The 23,914-nt window shown below is 37.9% G+C and overlaps 1 protein-coding gene across 50 annotated transcripts in view; it reads left to right on the top strand.

The window, feature by feature from the left end:
* The window catches only part of TRDN (triadin), a 974,263-nt gene that overhangs the window by 103,138 nt on the left and 847,211 nt on the right, over nucleotides 1–23,914 (top strand). For all 50 annotated transcript variants that reach the window (XM_089686429.1, XM_089686384.1, XM_089686382.1 and 47 more), the window contains one exon: nucleotides 21,392–21,523. In XM_089686429.1, the coding sequence (XP_089542555.1) occupies nucleotides 21,392–21,523 (132 nt within the window). The remainder of the gene's footprint in view (nucleotides 1–21,391; nucleotides 21,524–23,914) is intronic.

Below are 23,914 nucleotides of genomic sequence, written 5' to 3'. Positions count from 1 at the left end.
CAGAAGTGTACAATGACATTGTGGGACCTTCATGCTATGTGTTCTTCACCAGTCTTGCACTGATTGTGCACAGTGTCAGACCAGTCAGAGGCAAAATGAAAGTATGTAGATATGTGATGACCATAACTAGAATCTTTCCAAAGTTTGGGCGTTTGAGATTGGAGTAGAGTGAGAAGTGGGGAAAGTGTAATTAGTGTGAAACAATGGTTTTATAGTGCACATATAGTACACCATGGACAAATATAAGGCTAACAGTGCCTGTCAGCTAGACTCCATAGGGCTCCAACAGCATTGAAGGTGTTGGATGGAACAGTGTTCCTGTTCTGTTTCCACTGCTTTTTCTGCTCCTGCAGCCCTCACTTCTTCACATGGCTGTGGGAGAACAGCATTGTCATGGGTGTGTTGGCCAGGAAGGAAGAGCTGGAGGAGTAGAGAGAATGCAGCCTGCACCTCCTCTTGGCTCCCTCCTTCACTCCAGTTGTGGCTTTCTACTTTCAGCACCTAGCCAACAGGAATAGTGATACTACTGTAGTGATCATAATTATAAGAACAGATGTTAAATACACATCTGGATTTCTTTTTCCATGATTTGAATTAACCCAGTCTTTAACCCAGAATCAATAACACATTGATGCTAATTGCAGGGAAGTGGCTTACCCTGGTCTGTCTGAATCAGGAAGGACTGTAACTGGCAGAGTCCATCAGGTTCACAAAAATGATTTGCTTAAGAAAACTGTGCATGGTGAGATATGAGGCCAAACACACTGAAATATAGATTTTAAGTTTACATATACTTTACTTTTGAGTATAAATGTTACATATGCACGTTTTCATTGCCTTTCAAAGAGACCAGAGTACCCTTTCACAATACCTTCATCTTTTTCCTAACCAAAAGACTAGAACAGTTGTTGTTGAAGCATCATCCAAGATCACTAGCTACATCCTGGACTAGGATGCTGACCTAAGGATAATGCAGTATTGTGCCACTGCACAATTCTTTATGTTCTTGGATGTGTCTGTACCAGTCATCTCATACATAGCACTGGCCATGGTGTCTTTCACCTTGGCACCTGCCTGAAATCAATGATCTCTGGGAAGAATGAGAGGGGAATGTTTCCTTCTGCATTCAGAAAACTGATTGCATCCATTTCCCAAGATTCTTCTCTCAGGCATAGTTATGACTGAAGCTAAGGACTGCATTTTAACCAGTTCATCTCTTGCATCAGTATGTGTAATTTTTACTTTTCAGCTATAGGCCCATTGATTTAGTGATAACTTTATTTAGGATAACATAGTAGTACACATTGATTTTTTTCAGGCACAATATTGCCTTGAAAAAAAATATTTTATTTTCTAACCAATCTTTAGACAAAATATGTAACAGAACAGAAAAAATACACTTTTTTTTCTAATTTGGCTAGTTTTTAAATAAAAAGGTGTTCCTTGTCCACAAAAGTGCTTGTTTTATTTGATCATTTCCCCTGTGTATAATGACACTAAAATTAATTGGGTAATTTTATTATAATAAATTATTTATATTACAAAGCATCCCTCCCCCTCCACAACCCAGCACTCTAGTCAGTGTGTGTGTGTGTGGGGGGGGGGGGGGCAGAGCAGACAGATGTGACTGGTAGTCAGCAGTCATGTGATCACAAAGTTCTCACCCTTACAGCTGACAGGGGACAGATGCAGCATCAGACAGATGCTTTATCCACCAAGGTAAGTATGATTTTTTTTTTTTTTTTTTTAAAAAGCAATCCCGCACTTCTCTTTAAGTTCAGAGAAATGTTGTAAGAGAGACACAGGGGTGGTCAAATCTGATCCAAGTAATTAAATAAAGGCTAAACAGATATATATAAAGGGAAATTTCTTATTTGTGATGATGGTTTAATACTACTTTGACTAAGTGTTAATAAGGGGTTAAACAGGAGCACGGTTTATTTTATTTTATCAAAGGTCACCCATTTGATCTGCTATGAATGAAGTTAGAGTAAAGCAATAATTACATTGTTACCTCTGTGATTTCAGTTTACATAGGAGCACATCTTTCTGCTCCTGTCTATCAGATCTTTCAGTACTGTCTGTCAAAATGACAACAGGGTATTGCTGGTAAATGTGACCAGATAGCTGTCGGGGAAGAGGAGAGGGGCTAGGCATACTGCGCACATCCAAAGTATTTGGTGTAAGGAGTAAGTTTTTGGGCATCTATAGCATGCCCGGTTTCCATAGCCACTTCATGATGAAAGATACAGTTTTCTAATCATGCTCCTGCTGTATATTGTCACATGTCAGTAATTTGGTTTGCACACTTCCCATTGTGTACATTTGTACAGAATTTTTTCTTGTACAAAACTGCAGACACTAAATTTAAGCAAGCTCTTCATCTGGGGTGCATTCTAATTTGCAGTGTGTACATTTGTACATTTTTTTTTTCCCAGGGAAAACCACAAAACACATACTAGTTGTATTTTCAAGAATATTAAGATTGGGCAATTCTTGAATAAAACTAATGAGGAAAACTGGGTTGTAAAATACTAACCCTAATCTCTGTATGAATACCATTTAAAAGTTACTTCAATAATCTTCAATAAATAGTTAGTGACTCATATGTAAATGATGAAGAATATTCTAAAAACAGCAATGTGTAGGCCAGTATGTGGTGTGTAGATTTGCATTTAACACTTTCTGTAGTATCTGTTTGAAATGTTCGTGTCTTATATCATATGTCTTATCCTCTGTTAATTAGTGTTTTTTCAAACATGATATATTTTTATGGGTTGTTAATCTTGTTTGTTAGTTTGCTAGACAGGTAACAAAATGTCTTGGCAAATCGGATCCAGTTAGTATTTTTAACACACAATCTTGTAAAATAACTGTGCCGCAGTCTATAGTCACATTGCGCATTTGAAATACATTAGAAAATAGATAGTGATGGTGAGTGGGAAAATGTTAACATGGGATTGCCAAGGCTGTTTTTTTGCCAGCTGGAAAGGAAGCAGTTTAAGTATCAAGCTGGTATACAGGTGCTAGGCATTTGTGGGGTTTGAGGACACTTTTCTTTTTCTGCTCCAGAAAATCAGTTATGTACTGCCCATGATACTTTATTTTTTACTTGAATTAACAGTTACAATTTCAAGACAAGCCTCGGGTTAGGGGGATTGCGGTAATACTGATACAGAAAGCTACAAATGTTAAAAAAAAAACAATCTCTGAATGAGAATACACACATACATTGGGTAACTATAGTGATAAAATTGGTCACAGAAGGAAAATAGTGGGCTTTGGAATGGGAAGGAGACGTAAGAGTCACAGATGTGAGAATGGTCATAAAACTGTCTGATAGCGATTTCAAAAACTGAGGTCCACATTCAATCCACTTCTGCAAATAATCTGGCATGAGAAGATTTTTACTGAAGATGGTAGGGTGGGTGTTTGCAGGGCTGCTTTGAGGTTCAATACTTCTCTCAAGGGAAGGGCAAGTAGCCATTGGCAATAAGATTTATGCCTGTTTTGTTGTATGTATGATTCAGGGGCACTTAAAAGAAGGAGGTAGAGGAGAATGTGGTGAAGGAGGGGAGCAGCTTTTGCAGCTTGGCTGATGCAGAGCTCCAGCACGTAGGGGTTTCAGAGGTAAAGCTGCTGGCAGTCAGCTGATGTTGGTGCTACATTTCTGCCAAACTGGAAAACTGCTGGCCAGGTATGAATAGGCGAACATGGACACACACCCATATAGCTTGAAGAGAGACCATAAATGGACCTCTGCACCAGTAGGGTTAGGAAACATACCAGACAAAGTACATGTGTATTTATTACCTGGTGAAGGGCAGTCCGCAAGTTAGTGACATTGTCACACACAACTTTGCCAGGCTGAAGAAGACATTGAGTCAACCTCCCCACAGCCAGGGCCTGGATAACTACCAGAAGCATTGCCTAAGTGTGGCTTCTGTCCCCCAGGCATAGGAGAGGAGCTGCAACACAGCATGGCAGTGTAAGGGTCAGATGCTGCACCTGCTCTAGACTCTTGGGGAGGGACTGTGCTGTCACCACTGGACAAGTATCACATGGCAGTGCTACCATCTATAACAGTGTGCCCACTCCTGCATATTTCCCAGGCACCAGACGAATAACCCAATGTGTCAACAAAAATATGTTGATAAGAAAAAGTTTTAAAAAACCCAATATGAAAAAAAAAAGGAAGTGGCATCAGCTGCCATCTGAAGCTGCATTGTCCAACCAATGTACAATAATTGTGGTGATTGTCTCTTAAAAAATAAACGAATTTCTATTTCAAAATAAAACCTATTTTGTATCTCACTCTTATAATCTGGCCTGCTTACACACTGTCTTTCTGCTGTGCAATATTTGTTGCTACTGTCTTTCAAATCATACACTCTAATGTTTATTTAAAGATACATCTTGTCTTTCCTTCTTACATTGCAGTCTGACCATGCTGCTTATATAATGTCCATCCACTTTGCAATATTGTAGTTATTGTCTCTCAGATAATACACTCTGATTTTTAATGCAAGGTAAAAACCTGAATTGCCTCATTCTATTTGTTACCTACCGGTATTTGTTACCTAGTCAATTTATAACAAACGCACACTGGAAGTTCATATTTTGAATGTTTTGTTACATGAGATATAGCTACAAGGATGGAAGGGGGTTGTGGAATGTGAGGTTTTTAGTTTGACATTTTTTTGTACGCTCGATGTTGTTCTTTTACTAGTCTTTTAAACTTATTTTTTTGCTGTAGAAATTACTTAGACTCCCCAAACATTATATTTTTTTTTAAAAAACAAAGTCCATAGAGAATAAAATGGTGAGTGTTGCAATTTTTTTATCACGTGGTATATGCGCAGTATTTTTTTAAATGCAATTTTTTGGATAGAAGTACACCTTTAATGAAGTTTAAAGTACAAAAACAAAATATAATATCAAATTGTTTGGGAAAATTTAAAAAGATGATGTTATGTCGAGTAAATACTGTAGATACCAAACATGTCCCGCTTTAAAATTGTGCACGTCTGTGCAATGGCAACATTTTATGATCCATAGGCGATGCTTTAAAAGCTTTTACAGGTTGCACTTTAGATATATACAGCAGGTCTGGTGCTAGAATTACTGCTCCCAATCTGACATTCATGGTGATACCTCACATGTTTGGTACAATCATTGTTTAGGTAAGCGTGCAGGACAAAGTGTGCGTTAGCCTTTGCTGTGAGTATGGGGGACAAGAGCAATTTAAATCTTTTTTTAAAATTTTTTTTTAATTGTTATTCCAGGGAATGTAACTATCCCCTGTGATAGCAATAGGCAATGACATATCATCTTTATTAAGACATCTGGGATCTGTTAGACCAGTGGCCTCCAAACTGTGGCCCGGGGGCCAGATGTGGCCTTCTGCTTTCTTTTATCCGGCCCTCGGGGCATTATTTTTCTACACAAAGGGGCATAATTCTTCCCACTGATACCACTGAAGCATCAGAATAGCTCCCAATGATGGGACACAATTCCTCTCAAAAACACCAACAATGGGGCTAATTGACATCAACAGTGGGGTGCTATTCCTCCCACTGGCACCAAAGATGGAGCATTGTTTATTCCACAGAAGTTGGGACCTTCTCTACTCCCAGTAGTCCAGCCCTCCTTAATTCTGAATGACAGTAAACTGGCCCATGTTTAGAAAGCTTGGAGACCCCTGTGTTAGACCCTAGATCTCTCCACTGTCTTAAAAGCCTCGGATATTACAAAGATCATATCATCTGATGCTTTTTTCAAACCACTAAGGGATTGTTTACAACTGGTGAAGCCAGAAATTACAAAATGTTCATTGCTTCCAGTTACACCCAGTGGGAGAGGAGAGCTTGGGAGAGGTGAGGAAAGCAGTGAAGGGAGAAAGTCCCCTTCAGCCAATTATAAAAACAATCCAGCTACTAATTAGCCACTAGGATTGCTTTTACAAGAAAGCCAACCACTGGCTGAAAAAAACAATAGCAGGATGATGCCTACAGCTGCAGGCATCTTCCGGATATACCCACTCAAAGTCCAGAGGCGTACCCTTATGTTGCTGGTCCACAAATGAATAAAGTTTATCTAAATATAATAAGAGGTTAATAAAAATTCAAAAGTCATTTTCAGCATATAAATCTTTAAGTTTCATTGAAATAATACCTGGTGATTTTGTCACAAAGGTCCTTATTCAGACAATTCTTTGGCTCTGTTCCTGTCTTTCAACTGTCCTCCTGTGTTGTCACCTTGTCACGTGGGCTCTAGATGGAAACTTCAAGTGGCCGTTCCAACACACATTTTGCCGGTATGGCCCAATGTTGTCATCATCGGGGGAACTCACTCTGAAAAATTCCATGAAGCCATTGTTGGAGAGCATGTAGACAGAGTGGCTTCAAAAGATCAGCTGAACTGTAGCATAACAAGTGATAAAGTATTTGTTAAAAGAAATGGCAGTTGTTGATATTACACAGTACTTTTGCAAACTAAATTTAGCACTTCCCTTACCCCAAGAGAGTAAGTCCATGGCTAAAAAATGGGGATTGAGAAACACTGGGCACCAGTTACATTAAACATTGTTTGAAGATTTTATTGGTCAAGACATGAGGAGAAAGGGATAAGGGCTGCATATATGCTGATCATTGCTTCCAGACCCAGATCCACATCCAGCTTGCACAGTGTAAAAGACACCTGCAACACTGTAAATTGCACATCCAGCTTGCTAGCAGACTTCTCTGTGTACTTTCCCAGATGCCTCTCTGCATCCTCCTAGACCTATGTGCATCCTCCCAAAAGATTCAGCAGGTCCCTGCGAGAAACTAGCCTCTTCCCAACTTCATCCTCCATCAGGGTCTTCTTCCTTGTTGTCCCAGTAATACTATAGGAAAAACAGATTGCATACTGTTTGTTTTCAGGCTTTTATGGTAGATAACACTGCATCAAATTTTAGAAACAGGAATCTTGGCATGAAGCATTGTTTAGAATACAACCCCCTAGATATGACACGTGTGGGTTGTAGGATTGTTATCATGACATCATAACCATACACAGGAAACACCTTTATTAGGCAACAAGAAAATAGTAACCTGATAAATGAAGGATAATATTTTATTGTTAGTATTGTTAGTAGGGTATTGTTTGTAGAATGTCGAGGAAAAAAATGAATTTAATTCATTTTAGAATAGGGCTGTAACATAACAAAATGTGGTAAAAGTTAAGCGCTGTGAATACTTTCCGAATGCACTGTACATTAATGTGCTCTGGTTTCATTATGCATCCAAATAATCCATGTACTCTTTGGGGTTGATTTACTAAAGGCAAATATACTGTGCACTTTGCATAGTGCAGTTGCACTCTGCAAGTGCAGTGCTCCAGAGTTTAGTAAATTAAGTAAAACTTCACTTTGCAAAGAATATCCTATCAAATGCAAGTAAAATAATGGAAAAAAAAAATTTTGTTTGCACATGATTGTATGAAGCCAGCAGAGCTTTTGTTCATTTACTAAGTTCCGGAGCAATTGCAATTGCAAAGTGCACAGTCTACTTCCCTGTAGTAAATCAACCCCGTTGTGTATCTCATACACACACAAAAATAAATACACGGGGAAAACAATCACAATTACAAAAACATTTTACTCGATTCCAAAAAAATCCAAAAAAATGTGTACTCCAATGATCAGTAAAATGTCCACATGGTGCTAACAAATTATTCCATTTTCTGAAATTTCCCAAGATATCCAGTGAAGATAGAAAACACAGAATGTTTATCAAACATCCATGGCCCTCCTATTTAATAAGTGGCCATAAGTTCTTGAGGGATTAATTCTTGGACACCCTGTACACTTACTCAGAAACCCCAATGTCACAAACATTTTTCAATCTAATACCCCTTTGAGGAAGCCTTACCCGAGTAGTAGGCTGTTTCCATGGTTGATCCCGCAGTGTCCAATCTTAATAAACTGTTACTATCGATTACTGTAGAGGATGTGCTAGTATTTAAGGGTCCCATAGATAAACATTTGGAAACCTCTTCTAAATTAGGCAGGCCCTTCATTGCAACCTGTCATGGCCATGATGTTAGTCTATCAAACATTGGGGGAATGGACTAAAGGCATGACAAGGGATCCAGTTTTTCTTCACATAAATTTCCTCTATTTGTGAAGCAATGAGTGGACTCTTTAGTTGAAATGTTGGGCTGTTGAGTGGACATGTAAGAAGAATTTACTGCACATATCCTTCAAGGGACAATACCTCTTCAGAGCACAAAAGTTCATAAACATAACCATAAAGTGCATATTAATAATCACTTAGGGGGTCTATTTATTTAAAAAAAATCACTTTGTGAATGTCTTACAATTATTGCATATTTAATGAACAACAAATGTAATGTTTGTAATATGCATGTACAGTGAAGGAAATAAGTATTTGATCCCCTGCTGATTTTCACAAAGAAATGATCAGTCTAAAAATTGAATGGTAGGTGTATTGTAACACTGAGAGACAGAATAAGAACAAAAAATTCAAAAGAAATGCATGTCTAACAAATTATGCACTGATTTGCATGCTCATGAGGGAAATACATATTGGATCCCCTATAATTCATCAGGATTTCTGGCTACCAGGTGTCTTTCATACAGGTAAAAAGCTGATATTATAAGCAGTCTCTTAAAAGGAGTGCTGCTAATCTCATTTTGTTACCTGTATAAAAGACACCGGTCCTCAGGAGCAATCAAACAATCAGATTCCAAACTCTCCACCATGGCAAAGACCAAAGAGCTGTTCAAGGATGTCAGGAACAAGGGTGTAGACCAACACAAGCCTGGACTGGGCTACCAATCTATCGCCAAGCAGCTTGGTGAGAAGGTGACAACAGTTGGTGCAATCATTCGCAAATGGAAGAAACACAAAACAACTGTCAGTCTCTAGGTCTGGTGCACCATGCAAGATCTCACCTTGTGGAGTGTCAATGATCATGAGAACAGTGAGGAATCATCCCAGAACTACACATGGGGATCTTGTCAATGATCTCCAGGCAGCTGGGACCACAGTCACCAAGAAAACAATTGGTAACACACTGCACCGATAAGGATTAAAATCCTGCAGTGCCCGCAAGGTCCCTCTGCTCAAGAAAGCACATGTCCAGGCCCGTCTGAAGTTTGCCACTGAACATCTGAATGATGCACAGGAGGACTGGTTGAAAGTGTTGTGGTCAGATGAGACCAAAATCGAGCTCTTTGGCATCAACTCAACTCTCCGTGTTTGGAGGAGGAGGAGGAATGCTGCCTATGACCCCAAGAACACCATCCCAACTGTCAAACATGGTGGTGGAAACATTCTGCTTTGGGGGTGTTTTTCTGCTAAGGGGACTGGACAACTGCACCGCATCAAAGGGACGATGGATGGGACAAGGTACCATCAAATCTTGGGTGAGAAACCTCTTCCCTCAGCCAGGGCATTGAAAATGGGTCATGGATGGGTGTTCCAGCATGACAATGACCCAAAACACATGGCCAAGGCAACAAAGGAGTGGCTCAAGAAGAAGCACATTAAGGTTCTGGAGTAGCCTAGCCAGTCTCCAGACTTTAATCCGATTGAAAATCTGTAGAGGGAGCTGAAAGTTCGAGTTGCCAAACGTCAGCCACCAAACCTTAGTGACTTGGAGAGGATCTGCCAAGAGGAGTGGGCAAAAATCTCTCCTGAGATGTGTGCAAACCTGGTGGTCAACTACAGGAAACGTCTGACCTCTGTGATTGCCAACAAGGGATTTGCCACCAAGTACTAAGTCATGTTTTGTGAAGGGGATCAAATACTTACTTACCTCATGAACATGCAAATCCGTGCATAATTTGTTAGACATGCATTTCTTTTGAATTTTTTGTTGCTATTCTATCTCTGTGTTACAATACACCTACCATTCGATTTTTAGACGGATCATTTCTTTGTGAGTGGGCAAACCTTCAAAATCAGCAGGGGATCAAATACTTATTCCCTTCACTGTAACATCAGTTTCTATTTGTTGCCTTCTGGTGTGTGAATGTGTCATCCCCAATATTCGATCCTAAGAGAAAAATAGCCATAATAACATCTGACCATGAGTTTTTCTATTTTGATTAAATGTTAGGGAACATGATATTCATCTGCCAAAAGCAACAAATAGAAACTGGCATTATACACATACTATAATTAATACAGATATCATTACTTACGTTTGTGAAAACGATGAGACATTTGCAAAGCAAATGTTTATAAATAGGTGCCTAATTGTAAAATCTATTAATGGATATGATCAGTGTAAAAGTGAGAACATAAAGGTGACACAGTCCAAGCTCGTATTCCTCCAATCATTGCTATTATTTTTCCATAAGCATGAGCGGTAAACTCACTTTCAGCATTTGACGACCTAAAATAATAAGATTGTCAAACAAAGCAGTGGTAAATATACTTCTTCAGCCAAACAGGAAAAAACACAAAGATCGATTAACCACTAATCTCCTTTCACATAACCTTTCTCCAATATACAGCAAAGAGGTAAGACAGAAAGCTGATTGTGCAGACAGGTTTATTAAAGCATTGGAAAAAGCTAAAACAGGACTTAAACCCTTTGAGACATTAGTGTCCAGCACTAAGAAATATTCACTCAAACTCATGTGGGAGTTGAGCACCATTTCCTAATGTTTTTACACAACTTTCTCAGAAGAGTTAGAATTTTTTAAACTCAAAAGTATGTAAATATGAGTAAAAATTTTTTATCACTAACACCAGTTAGTTTTGTGAGAAACTTTTTTTTTTCGTGTGACTGGGTTAAGGGCCAAAAAGATCCCTTTACCAGTTTGTCATTCATCAATTCATATCCATTAATTTCTATACTACCATCTGGCATGCGGGGGGGGTGAAGAATAGTCCAAGGACTGTCAACACAAGTGTAATGTAAAAGAGCCTAGTTACTGTCCATACTTTTTTAATGATGGATGCAAATGGACTAGTGTCAGAATGATGAGGAGGCATACATGCTCATAGCTCTCCAGTTATGAGTACAGCAACCAATATGCCTGTTGTTACTAGTGAGTATGAGGAAATGCACATATTTTTTTCAATATGGTAAATAACAAAGCTGTACAAAAATAAGAAAAGATGGTTAATGGAAAAAGTATTGGGGAGAGGCCATGTGTTAATCTTCCAAATAGGTGGAGCAGATGGTGCTATTCTTTAGTTGAGCTAATCTTCAAAAGTTTGCTCAGCTCCTTTTAATTACACCTTTATAGAGCTGTCTTTGCAAAACATCATACACTTTATAACTCATAAAATTTGTCAAATACCCTATGCCACTATTTGTATTAAAAGCAGCTGTCTCATGCAGCTGTTTTGCCCTGAGCATGCACAAAAGCTTGGTGGATATGCAGAAAACAGATGTTTTAATATATACTGACTGACATGCAGCATAGTATATGTTGGTGCTGCATTGTGTTTGGTAACATTCATAACTATCAGATAAACTTAAATATGAATCAGGTTATTTAAAAAAGCAACAACTTTTTTTAGTTTTAGTCATCTCATTATGACCACTGAAACATGACAGTTTTAGACATATGTTTTTCAGTGTATACGCTACATGTCATCTTATAGTCAATTGCATGTATTTCATCAAGTACAGAATGATTGCATTATTTCTATGTGTTTCTCATTAAATAGAACACATGTGCCTGTTTAAACTCCTCCCCCTCCGTACCTGAAACATGAAACTATCAGAAATGTTCTATATAAAATCAAAAGACAGGCTATTTTTGTTACTGACTGATGTTCCAGATTCACTTTATCTTTTTAGTCCCTGTGGCTCAGATAGAATGTTATCACACCTGTAGCAGATTATGAAAATATAATATAACTGATCACGGAAGGTAATAACACAGATTACCGCTCAAACGCGAGATAAAATATGTTCCACTGTTTATAACAAAATATGCAGAGAATTAAAGGAACACATCTAAAATTTTAGCTGCATTTTGTTGCTTACGTCTTTGGTTTCTGCTGTGTTTATGCTGTTGGTGACTATACTTTAGTAGCCAATTTAGTCTTGTACAAACCAGTTTAGGATTTAAGAAAAGTTGCCCTTCTTTCTTAGTTCTTCACCCATTAATTGGGTCAGCCTTGATGAATTAAATCATTAGTTCCTGAAAGGTTACCATTATTATGCTGTCAGAAGGCAACATTAGCAAGTACATCAACATGGACAGCTCTCATTTCTTAGCATTGCTGTCTATTACTGTAATACTAGCATATGCTAAACACATCATTCACATAATGCATCAACGACACAATAGCAGTCACTTAACTTCCATTATAGATGCTAAAGTGTTCCATGTCCAGGAGTTTTTGTTATTTCCTAAAAGTTATCATGCTGTCATACTGTACACATTGTACTATGTACCCATAGATTTTCTTTACTTCCTAACATGCTCTTTGTTCTAAAGAACCTTTCGGTCTGTAGTCCTTAAACCAAACTAAAAGCTTTATTAGCTAATATTCCCTTCATATGTACCTTTAACATGGTTTAAAAAAAAACAATTCAGTTTAGAGTAATATAATGTTATGGAAATATTGGCTTCATTCCAAAATGGGGAACAATATTGTGCAAAGTTTTTCTAACTGAATGGGACATTCCAGCCAGTCCTGCAAAATTAGTTATAGAAGGACTGAATGACTGTTGGCATCTTAAGGCATATCGAAAGCATAAAGAGTTTTTGTCTATTTTGGATGAAATATGGATAACACGTGTTTTTTTTATTTTTTTGCCATCTGTGTCCCATTGGAGAGTTTTCCCTTCACTTGCTGTTCTGTACACACATCAGGAAGTGAAATGAATTCTCCCCAAATTGAAGGAAGTCTCCTATTGAGAAAGTTGAGGGTTTATTTGCTAAAGCTGGAGAGTGCAAAATCGGGCTCACTTCTGCATAGAAACCAATTGGCTTCCAGTTTTTATTGCCAAACACCTGCAAGTGTCTTTATTGAAAAATATCCCCTTACCCTCTATTCTGGTGACAGCCTGGGGAATGATAACATTTCCCTCATTATTCACCTGGCAAATAAGATAGGGTGAATCTCCCCAGCAAGGGACACAGATATCAGTAAAAAAAACTTAAGAATTAATTAGGTTTAGATATGCTCTAATGATCATTTCCACTAGCGTTCCAAACTTTGGTATCTCCTCCTTTATGCCATAGGGTTTCCATTATTATTATTATTATTATTCTAGGACAGCTAGAGAAGGTGTCATGCTTCCCAATGATTTTATTTAAAAATCAGGCAGGGAATGTGAATCCAAGAAACTACTTTTTTTTTAGCTTACCAGAATCTATATAAAACTAAATATGTGATGTTAGCAAAATAACCATTTTTTAATTACCCTTAAAATGCATGCAACAGTGAAAACAACAGATCCTAGGCTTTCATAGGAGTAAATATTAAGATATTTATTCAGTGCTAATGTTTGGTAATGCTGCAGGTCAGGGGAATTGTTGGCAGAGCACAATGCATTGTGAATGTGTACAGGCAGTTGATCACAAGTACCTAAAACAGCTGGTGTTATGAGCAATCCTACATTTAGGAAAATTCAGAAAACTGACTTAGTAACTTAGTAAATTACTTAGTTACTATTTTTTACTAGGTCCATTTGTTTGTTTTGTATTAGTCATACAGTTAAAGTATATGTAAAAGCCAATTATTTTTTTTAAATAGAGCAGGAAATGGTTAGAACTTCTGTGAATTTTTTTTTTTTTTTTGCTGTTTGTGTCCTATCAGGAATATGTATCTTCACTCCCTGAGACACAAGATTAAGTAAGGGGAAATGCCCCACAGTGAGGGAAATCCCTCTCTTAGACAGGTGTCACTGGCACAGATGTCTCTGTAAGAAGATTTCTCTTTACCTCCTGTTCTGGTGACAGCTGTCCATTTCAGACTTTATTTTCAGTCCCAGTCACAATGGTCACAAGGTCTAGTGTGTGTGTATGTATATGTGTATGTATGTAAGTATGTATGAATGTGTGTGTGTGTATATATATATATATACAGTGGGGATCGAACGTTTGGGCACCCCAGCTAAAAATTTGTATTATTGTGCATAAAGAAGCAAAGGAAAATGGAAAAATCTCCAAAAGGCATCAAATTACAGATTAGACATTCTTATAATATGTCAACAAAAGTTAGATTTTATTTCCATCATTTACACTTTCAAAATAACAGAAAACAAAAAAATGGCGTCTGCAAAAGTTTGGGCACCCTGCAGAATTTATAGCCTGCAATGACCCCTTTGCAAAGCTGAGACCTGCCAGTATCATGGATTGTTCTCAATCATTGTCTGGGAAGACCAGGTTATGTCAATCTCAAAGGTTTTAAATGTCCAGACTCATCTGACCTTGCCCCAACAATCAGCACCATGGGTTCTTCTAAGCAGTTGTCTAGAAAACTGAAACTGAAAATAGTTGACGCTCACAAAGCTGGAGAAGGCTATAAGAAGATAGCAAAGCGTTTTCAGATGTCAATATCCTCTGTTCGGAATGTAATTAAGAAATGGCAGTCATCAGGAACAGTGGAAGTTAAAGCAAGATCTGGAAGACCAAGAAAAATATCAGACAGAACAGCTCGCAGGATTGTGAGAAAAACAATTCAAAACCCACGTTTGACTGCACGATCCCTCCAGAAAGATCTGGCAGACACTGGAGTTGTGGTACACTATTCCACTATAAAGAGATACTTGTACAAATATGGTCTTCATGGAAGAGTCATCAGAAGAAAACCTCTTCTACGTCCTCACCACAAAAATCATCGTTTGAACTTTGCAAATGAACATATAGACAAGCCTGATACATTTTGGAAACAAGTTCTGTGGACCGATGAGGTTAAAATTGAAAGTTTTGGCCGGAATGAGCAAAGGTACGTTTGGAGAAGAAGGGGCACAGAATTTAATGAAAAGAACCTCTGTCCAACTGTTAAGCATGGATCAATCATGCTTTGGGGTTATGTTGCAGCCAGTGGCACAGGGAACATCTCACGAGTAGATGGAAAAATGGATTCAATAAAATTTCAGCAAATTTTGGATGGTAACTTGATGCCATCTGTGAAAAAGCTGAAGTTAAAGAGAGGATGGCTTCTACAAATGGATAATGATCCTAAACACACCTCGAAATCAACGGGGGATTACATTAAGAGGCGTAAACTAAAGGTTTTGCCATGGCCTTCACAATCTCCTGACCTCAACATAATTGAAAATCTATGGATAGACCTTAAAAGAGCAGTACGTGACAGACAGCCCAGAAATCTCAAAGAACTGGAAGACTTTTGTAAGGAAGAATGGGCAAAGATACCTCAAACAAGAATTGAAAGACTCTTGGCTGGCTACAAAAAGCGTTTACAAGCTGTGATATTTGCCAAAGGGGGCAGTACAAGATATTAACTCTGCAGGGTGCCCAAACTTTTGCAGATGCCATTTTTTTGTTTTCTGTTATTTTGAAAGTGTAAATGATGGAAATAAAATCTAACTTTTGTTGACATATTATAAGAATGTCTAATCTGTAATTTGATGCCTTTTTTTTTAGATTTTTCATCTTTCCTTGGCTTCTTTATGCACATTAATACAAATTTTTAGCTGGGATGCCCAAACTTTCGATCCCCACTGTATATGTGTATATATATGTGTATATATATATATATATATATATATATATATATATATATATATACATACATACATACATTTTTTTTAAACTAGTAGTGGCAGTGATCAGTGACTTATAATGGTACTGAAATAGTACGGATGTCAATCTAACACTAAATGACACTTTTTGGGAGCCAGTGACACTAATACAGTGACCAGAGCTAATAATATGCACTGACACTGGCTGTGAAGGGGTTAACATCTAGGGGTATTCAAAGGGTTAAGTGTATGCCTAACAGTGCTTTGTGTGTGTACTGTGTTGTGATTTTATTAAGGGATGTGTTTTTATTCCTTGCTTTGCTATTAAGACAGAGCTCTGTATTATTTACCTACACATAACTCTGCCCTATCAGCTTCTACATTGGACAGCTTGTACTGTATCTAATCACAGCACATCCTGTTCGGCATGCACGCACGTACACCCCCTAACCAGAAGAGCTGGATCACATTCTAGGTACGTGATCCAGCACAGGAGAGCCGCCTTGCTGCCGTACATCTAAGTAATGTGGTCGACAAGCAGTTAACTTAACAATAAATCTTTGACTGACTAATATACCTAAATATTTTCTTTACACAATTCAATGGACATATAAGTCTTTTATTTGTAATTTTTTTTAATACATAAATATTGTGCTCTGTTTTTATTATAGGTCAATAAGTGCAAAAAATGTAAAATAGAAAATGCATTTTTTCTGTTTTTTAATTCATTATTATTTTTTAAAAATGCAACCATTTCTGACAGTTACACTTTTAAAGAAATGCCACCACAGGAGAACTCTGTAACTAGAATGTGGCAGTGTTTATGTGCAGGCTGAAGACTTTCATTTTGTAATGAAACCTTGACCTGCATGTGACCACTGTGTCAAGACTGACATTGTAATCACATGAGCAGGTACCATTTTAATTGGTTTTTGATTGTCAGTGGAGAACCTACCTGTCAGTGTCAGCCTGGACTGAGAGCCAGGACCTGCACAAAATGTCACCCATTGGTTCTCAAACGGAAGGATGCTTTTTAATGTATACTTGGCATAGAATAATATGCTGAAGAACCTTAATTAACAAATTACAAGCAGGGGGGGTCATTATAGCCAGTATAAAAAAATCAAGGTCAGGTAAATTCAAAATATTTTGATGAATAATTCATAATTATAGTAGTTTTTGCTTTTAAAACAGCAGGTGGAACATTTAACTGGCCATACACATATAGATTTTTGTTTGAGAATTTTCGTTTCAAGAATATTCATTTGATTTTATAATCGTTAGTGGAGTCAAATTGATGTTTATTTTCGACAGCAGTGACAGGAAAATTTGAAGGGACAGGAAGGAAAACTTTTCTCGATCAAACACATTTTTGGCTAGTGTGTGTGGTCATCATTCAGAAATGACATTCATTTTAACTACTTACCTACTGCCCTATAACAGATATGCTGATACAGGGTGGTCGCTCTATGCAAAATCACTTAAATATATGTAATTCTGCATTTCTGGGTAGGGGGCGCGCACATGTGCCACTGTACCAGCGCTGCCATTAGTTGCAGTGGATGTCAATCACCAAGTCCCGGCCAGCGATTCTCGGCTGGCACTTGGTGATTGCCACTAAAGCTGAAAGGGGAGAGATCTGTGTGTAAACAACACAGATCTCACTCCTGTCAGCATGGACATGCTGCTTGTATCTCTCTGCACAGCAGAGAGAGAGAGCAACATGTCTCCCTAGTAAAGCAGCACACAATGTAAGCACAACACAACACACAGTTAACCCTTTGATAACCCTAGATTTTAACCCCTTCATGCCCATGTCATTAGTACAGTGTCAGTGCTTTTTATTAGCACTGATCACTGTATTAGTGTTACTGGAGATGTCAATGGTCAGTTTCCACCCAGTGTCAAAATGCTCACTGCAGTCCTGCTATAAGTCGCTGATCACTGCCATTACTAGTATAATAAAATAAATACATAAAAATTCCAGTATATATACGGCCATTTGTAGACGCTATAACGTTCATGTAAACCAATTAATTTACACATATTGTGAATTTTTTTTTAGCAAAGGCATGTAGCAGAATACATTGTGGCCTAAATTTATGAAGAAATTTTATTTTTAACATTTTTATTGAATGTTTTATAGCAAAAAGTCAAAAATATTGTTGTTTTATTTTTCAAAATTGCCGGTCTTTTTTTGTTTATAGCGCATAAAATAAAAAACAAAGAGATGATCAAATACCACTGAAAGAAAGGTCTATTTGTGGGATAAATATGATGTAACTTTCATTTATGTACAGTGTTGCAATACTGAGCAATTGTCAGTTAAAGTGATGCAGTGTTGAATCGCATAAAATGGCCTTGTCAGGAAGGGGAGTAAATCCTCTGAAGGGCAAGTGGTTAAAATAAAATGTTAAAAGCAAAAGACCATTTTCGAACGACATTTGTCCATTTATCAAATGTTCAAAGAATTTTTGTATGAATTTTCTTACGAATATTCTGAAAATCTACACATGTATAGCCAGCTTTGGTCTCTTTTCACATTTTTCAAGCTCTATTTTTCATTTTTTTTAACAAAAAAGGAAGCCCATTGTTGACAGAGCTCAATGACTCATTCAGCAGTGACCCTCAGTCCAAAGTTTCAATCAGATGCTTGCAAAGCATCTCTTTTGCTAAACCATAATGCTTTTTGTATTGCTTTAAATCTTTATTTGTAAAACAGAAATTGTATATATTGTAATATATAGACACTATTATGAATCACAACACTAAACAATATGCACCCAATACCAACATTATTCTGTAAAGGAAAGGGCATATATTGTCAAGGTTGTCTATAAAAACTTTATAGTAGGTTCACATGATGAAAATGGCATCCTGTTTGCTTGCATCCTGTTGCTTGTTTTGAGTTTCCATTGCAAATCAGTACTCTCTGTTTGCTAATTGGTGTAGTACAACACTGCAGTTAGAAATGGTGGTAAACATTATAGTGTATTACTATTTAACCTTGCCACATTTATTTTAAAAAAAGACTGACGTAAAGATATTAGTATATGTGTGTAGCTTCCAGGTCTAATAAGTAAAGTGTGAGCGTTATTGTTGTATAGCACTAAGCATAAGTTGGACTTTTTTTCTTTTATACTTAACCTTAGAGCTTTGTTGTCTGTGATCAATACCGTTGCACATAATTTGATATCAGCATGTTGACATATACCTAAGAAATAATATCTTACAAAAATTATTTACAAGTTATAGAAATCTCAGAAAACAGTTTTATTTGCAGGAGGCAGATATATTGTGCTGGGAATGAATGCAATATTTAGAGTTTCTTTTCTACCATTGTATTACTTTACCGTATCAGAAAAATGGATCAGTGAGGTGCATTTTTTTCCATTTATTATGGTGTATGAAATGCACCAAGTAGAGGTAGTAGGCACTGCCCTTGCTTTATTCATATGTGACCCTAGTTTCACATCTGTGCGGGTGGTGCCGCTGTGGATCCACACGAAAATCCGTGCAGCCGCACCACCCGCACAGAGAATGCGGACCTGCGGGTGGGTGCCATTAGTTCTAATAGCACGCTGCCCGCACTGGAAAATGCAACCGTACTAGGAACCAAGGTTCCCGCGCGGGCTGCGTTTTACGGGCACAGGTGTCACATTTTACAAGAGTCTGCGTTTTAGAGGCACAGGAGTCCATTCAAATGAATGAGCTCTCATGCCCGTGCAAACCGTGGCCAGCATGGCCACATATATGTGAACCTGGGGTCAATGTCTTAGTGGTTGATTTACTAAAAACTGGAGAGTACAAAATCTGGTGAAGCTGTTCGTGACAGCCAATCAGCTTCTAATTACAGCTTGTTCACTTAAGCTTTGACAAACGAAAAATACCTGAAAGCTGTTTTGTTTCTATGCAGACCTGCACCAGATTTTGCATTCTCCAGCTTTAGTAATTCAACCTCTTGTGTATTTTAGAAAGATGCTGCTAAGCCCTTTCCATCTTCATACTTCAAAGTTTCCCATTTTGCATATAAATCATACATTGGCAGTTCCAATGAACGTAAATTAAGGAATAATGTTGTATTATAGATATATTTTCAGATGCTCATTGATACACATAGTATTTAAATGTGGCTTTTTTACAGTAGATCTGTGAAGGTAACACATCAATGGCACAGAAGATAATGACCAAACAGTTCTTGAAGCTCAATTGATGTCTTAGTCTTTTTTGATAATCTTGTACCACTGTATGGTAGGTTTTCTGTCAAAGTTTTGTTGAAAAATGTCTTAAAATACATTTTTATATTGGTGCAAATGCATGTCTTTCACTCCTACTCCAGTGGTCTATTCTAGCATAGCTATATATTGGTATGTCAGTGTCACTATGCATACATGCGATGCTGAGGAAAGGGTGTGTCCAGGGGAGGACTGACCATTCAAGCACTCAGGCACTGCCCGAGGGCCTGGGGTCAGTAGGGGGCCCCATGAGGTGCCCCTGGTACCTTTCATTGGCTTTTTTGGGTGTGGGCAAGGACACAGGGGCCCCATGATCCCCTATTGCCCAGGGCCCCATGAGTTGTCAGTCCACCCCTGGGTGTGTCTAACCAGGTATGTGAAATTACAAGGTGCATTCCAATAGGCACAAGAGCCTGGGTGTGGTCAGGCTCTGGCGCCTATTGGATTGCAAGGTCAAATATGGACACACTGGAGTTGATTTACTAAAGGCAAATATGCTGTTCACTTTGCCAGAGAATCCTCCTTGTCTAAATATGGCCATAGACAGATCAAATCTCAGTTGGTTCAGCAGGGACTCACCAAAATGTAATTTAGTTATGGGCAGGCTGGCTGTACAACCAGCCTGTTTGATGTCTTGCAAGGGACTACTGCCAGAGGCTATAGCTGCTAGCAGTGATCATTGTGTTCTGCTGGCAGGGAAGGCTCCCAGCCGGCAGAACACAATAGTGCTACTGGAGAGATTCCGCCATCAACACTGGCTGTGTTGATGGGGGAAACAAGCAATTTGGATGATGGACATCAGCAGAGCTATATCTCATTCACTTAGCAAGCCATAGATTATACAATTTTCTTTCCTTCCATCACAGGGGGAAGGAATGAAAATGGTATAATCTATGGCTTGCTTAATGAATAAGGTATAGCTCTGCTGACTTCCATCATCCAATCATGAGCAAGTAAAAATACAGTTTTTTTTTCTACTTCCTTGCATGTGATTGAGTATTCTTTGCAAAGCAAATTTTCACTGTATTTATTAAGATAAAGGAAAATTATCTAGCAAAGTGAACAGACTAAATGTCTTTAGTAAATCAATGCCAGCCAGCAACAATTATACCAGGAAAGTGAATGTAGGATTATGAAGAAAGAAAGCTAGTACAATGTCTAGTATAATGTCAGATCGGCTAATTAGCTATTTCTGTTACTTCAACTGGGCTTTAAACACAACTAAAATGTTTAACAATGGAATGATTATGAACAACACTTAAATTCCCTACCAATGACTGCACAGATTTATGTTTATTTCTGTAATAATTACAAGTGTGAATAAGACTTCCTTATAACAAGAAACATAGAATATTAAGGATAATACAGGGTGTTGTTTAATTAACATGCATAAGGTATTTGTCAAAACAATCAGCTGACCTTTTTCACTTCTTTCGCTTTTTTGTTTTGAATTATGTGTTTAGGAGGTCCAATTAGCAAACTCCGAAACGATCCAGTGAGAATTATTCATGATGCTGTGGACGACACTACAGATTGGATATATGCCATCGTTTCCACTGTGTCAGGCTTAATATCATTTGATGATGAACGCAAAGGTAATTAAAAAAAATCACTTCAACTTCTGAAATGCAGACACTCTTCTTTATACAATTATGAGTACACAGGTGTCTGTGTGTTGTTTCTGAGTTGCATGCATTTCGGAAGGATCTGGAACACAATGTTTGAATTATTAATTGGTTCTTATGAATCAGTGTTCACTTGCATTTGGCTTTGCTTTTACAGTTGGTTTGCATTTTATACCAGTGTAAAAGCATCTCAAACATATTCCAAATGCAAGCCCTCTCTCCCTCTGCACATCCAAAAGCGTGTTGCTCATGACTTGCTTCTGAGTCTTATGCCTGTGTAAATTGGCCACAAAGCTGCTTTATGTTGTTGTAATTTGTACACACATGTAGTATACTATTACAGAGCTGTGTTTCAACACTTTTAAAGCTAATTTTTAGCGTAATGCTTTGATAAAGTTATATAACTTTGAGGAAGCTAAAAATACATGAAAGTTACCTAAAAATTACTTAAAGGGCTTTAATTTTCAGTAACTTAGGGAATATATGCAATGCACAGCTGAGAGTATCTATCTATCTATCTATCTATCTATCTATCTATCTATCTATCTATCTATCTATCCTACATATGCAATACACAATTGAGAATATATATATATATATATATATATATATATATATATATATATACACTAAATTGCCAAAAGTATTCAGATGTCTGCCTTTACATGCACATGAACTTTTATGGCATCCCAGTCTTAGTCCGCAGGGTTCAAAATTGCAGCTTTAACAGCTTCAACTCTTTTGGGAAGGCTGTCCACAAAGTTTAGGATTGTGTCTATGGGAATGTTTGACCATTCTTCCAGAAGTGAACTTGTGAGGTCAGACACTGATGTCAGACGAGTAGGCCTGGCTCTAAGTCTCTACTCTAATTCATCCCAGAGGTGTTCTATGAGGTTGAGGTCAGGGCACTGTGCAGGTCAGTTAAGTTCCTCCACCTCATCCATGTCTTTATGGACTTTGCTTTGTGCACTGGTGCCCAGTCATGTTGGAACAGGAAGGGGCCATCCCCAAACTGTTCCCACAAAGTTGGGAGCATGAAATTGTCCAAAATGTCTTGGTATGCTGATGCCTTAAAAGTTCTCTTCACTGGAACTAAGGGGCCAAGCCCAACCCCTGAAACACAACCCCACACCAAAATCCCCCTCCACCAAACATTTAACTTGGCACAGTGCAGTCAGGCAACTATTGTTCTCCTGGAAACCACCAAACCCAGACACATCCATCGGATTGCCAGCAGGAGAAGCATGATTCATCACTCCAGAGAAAACTTCTCCACTGCTCTAGAATCCAGTGGCAGCATGCTTTGCATCCCTGCATCCGACACTTTGTATTGCACTTGGTGATGTAAGGCTTGGATGTAGCTGCTCGGCCATAGAAACACATTCCATGAAGCTCTCTATGCACTTTTGTGCTAATCTGAAGGCCACACAAAGTTTGGAGGTCTTTAGCTATTCCCTCTGTAGACAGCTGTTGACTGGGTAGCAGTGACCATAACACAATTTCATTTATTGTTAGTTGTAAACAGTAAGCACATACGGGAAGGATAAAAATGCTCAACTTTAAAAGAGCTAATTTTCCATGGCTGAGAGCTGCTCTCCAAGACTTAGACTGAGGGGGAATATTGACATTGATGAACAGTTCTTCAAAAAGACTATATGTGTACACTGTAAAATATGGGCAACAAGTTTAAAAGGCTAAAAATCAAACCTTAAAAAAGCTATAGATAATAAGAAAATAGCTTTTATTAAATATAACAATGAAGGAATGCTATCATTGTTTAAACAGTACAAAGAAAATAACAGAATATGCAAAAAGGAATTAAAGGCTGTAAAAATTGAAAACGAACGACAGATTTCAAAAGATAGCAGGGCAAACCCCCAAAAATTCTTCAAATATAATAATAGTAAAAAGGTCCGGTCCAAGCATGTAGGCCCTTTACAAAATAATCTAGAGTGTGCGAATGGGGACAAAGAGAAGGAAAATTTAATAAATACTTTCTTCAGCTCTGTGTATACAAAGGAGAATGGGGGAGCTCTTGTCCATAATGGGCATGGTATGGTACAATTGTCATTCGAAGTGCGACAGCGCTGAAAGCTAAAAATTGGCTTGGGAAGGAAGGGGGTAGAAGTGACCAGTAGGCAAGTGGTTAATAAATATGTTCTCCTTTTGGAGATAACATGTCTAAATAACACTGCATACAGAATGAATCTATTCCTCAGGAGAGAAACACCATGCTTTTTTGTTGTTATGCTGTTTCCTGTGATAGTAGTTAAATGTTTACATTATTTATTTTATATTTAAATATATAAATAATTTATATTTTTTTTCCATAGATGTGTTAAATGTATGTTGAAAACTATA

This window comes from Staurois parvus, unplaced genomic scaffold (assembly GCF_062004578.1).
Source record: "Staurois parvus isolate SC_StPar_1 unplaced genomic scaffold, SC_StPar_1.0 ptg000397l, whole genome shotgun sequence".
Lineage (NCBI taxonomy): Eukaryota > Metazoa > Chordata > Amphibia > Anura > Ranidae > Staurois > Staurois parvus.
This window is presented reverse-complemented; position numbering and strand designations above follow the sequence as displayed.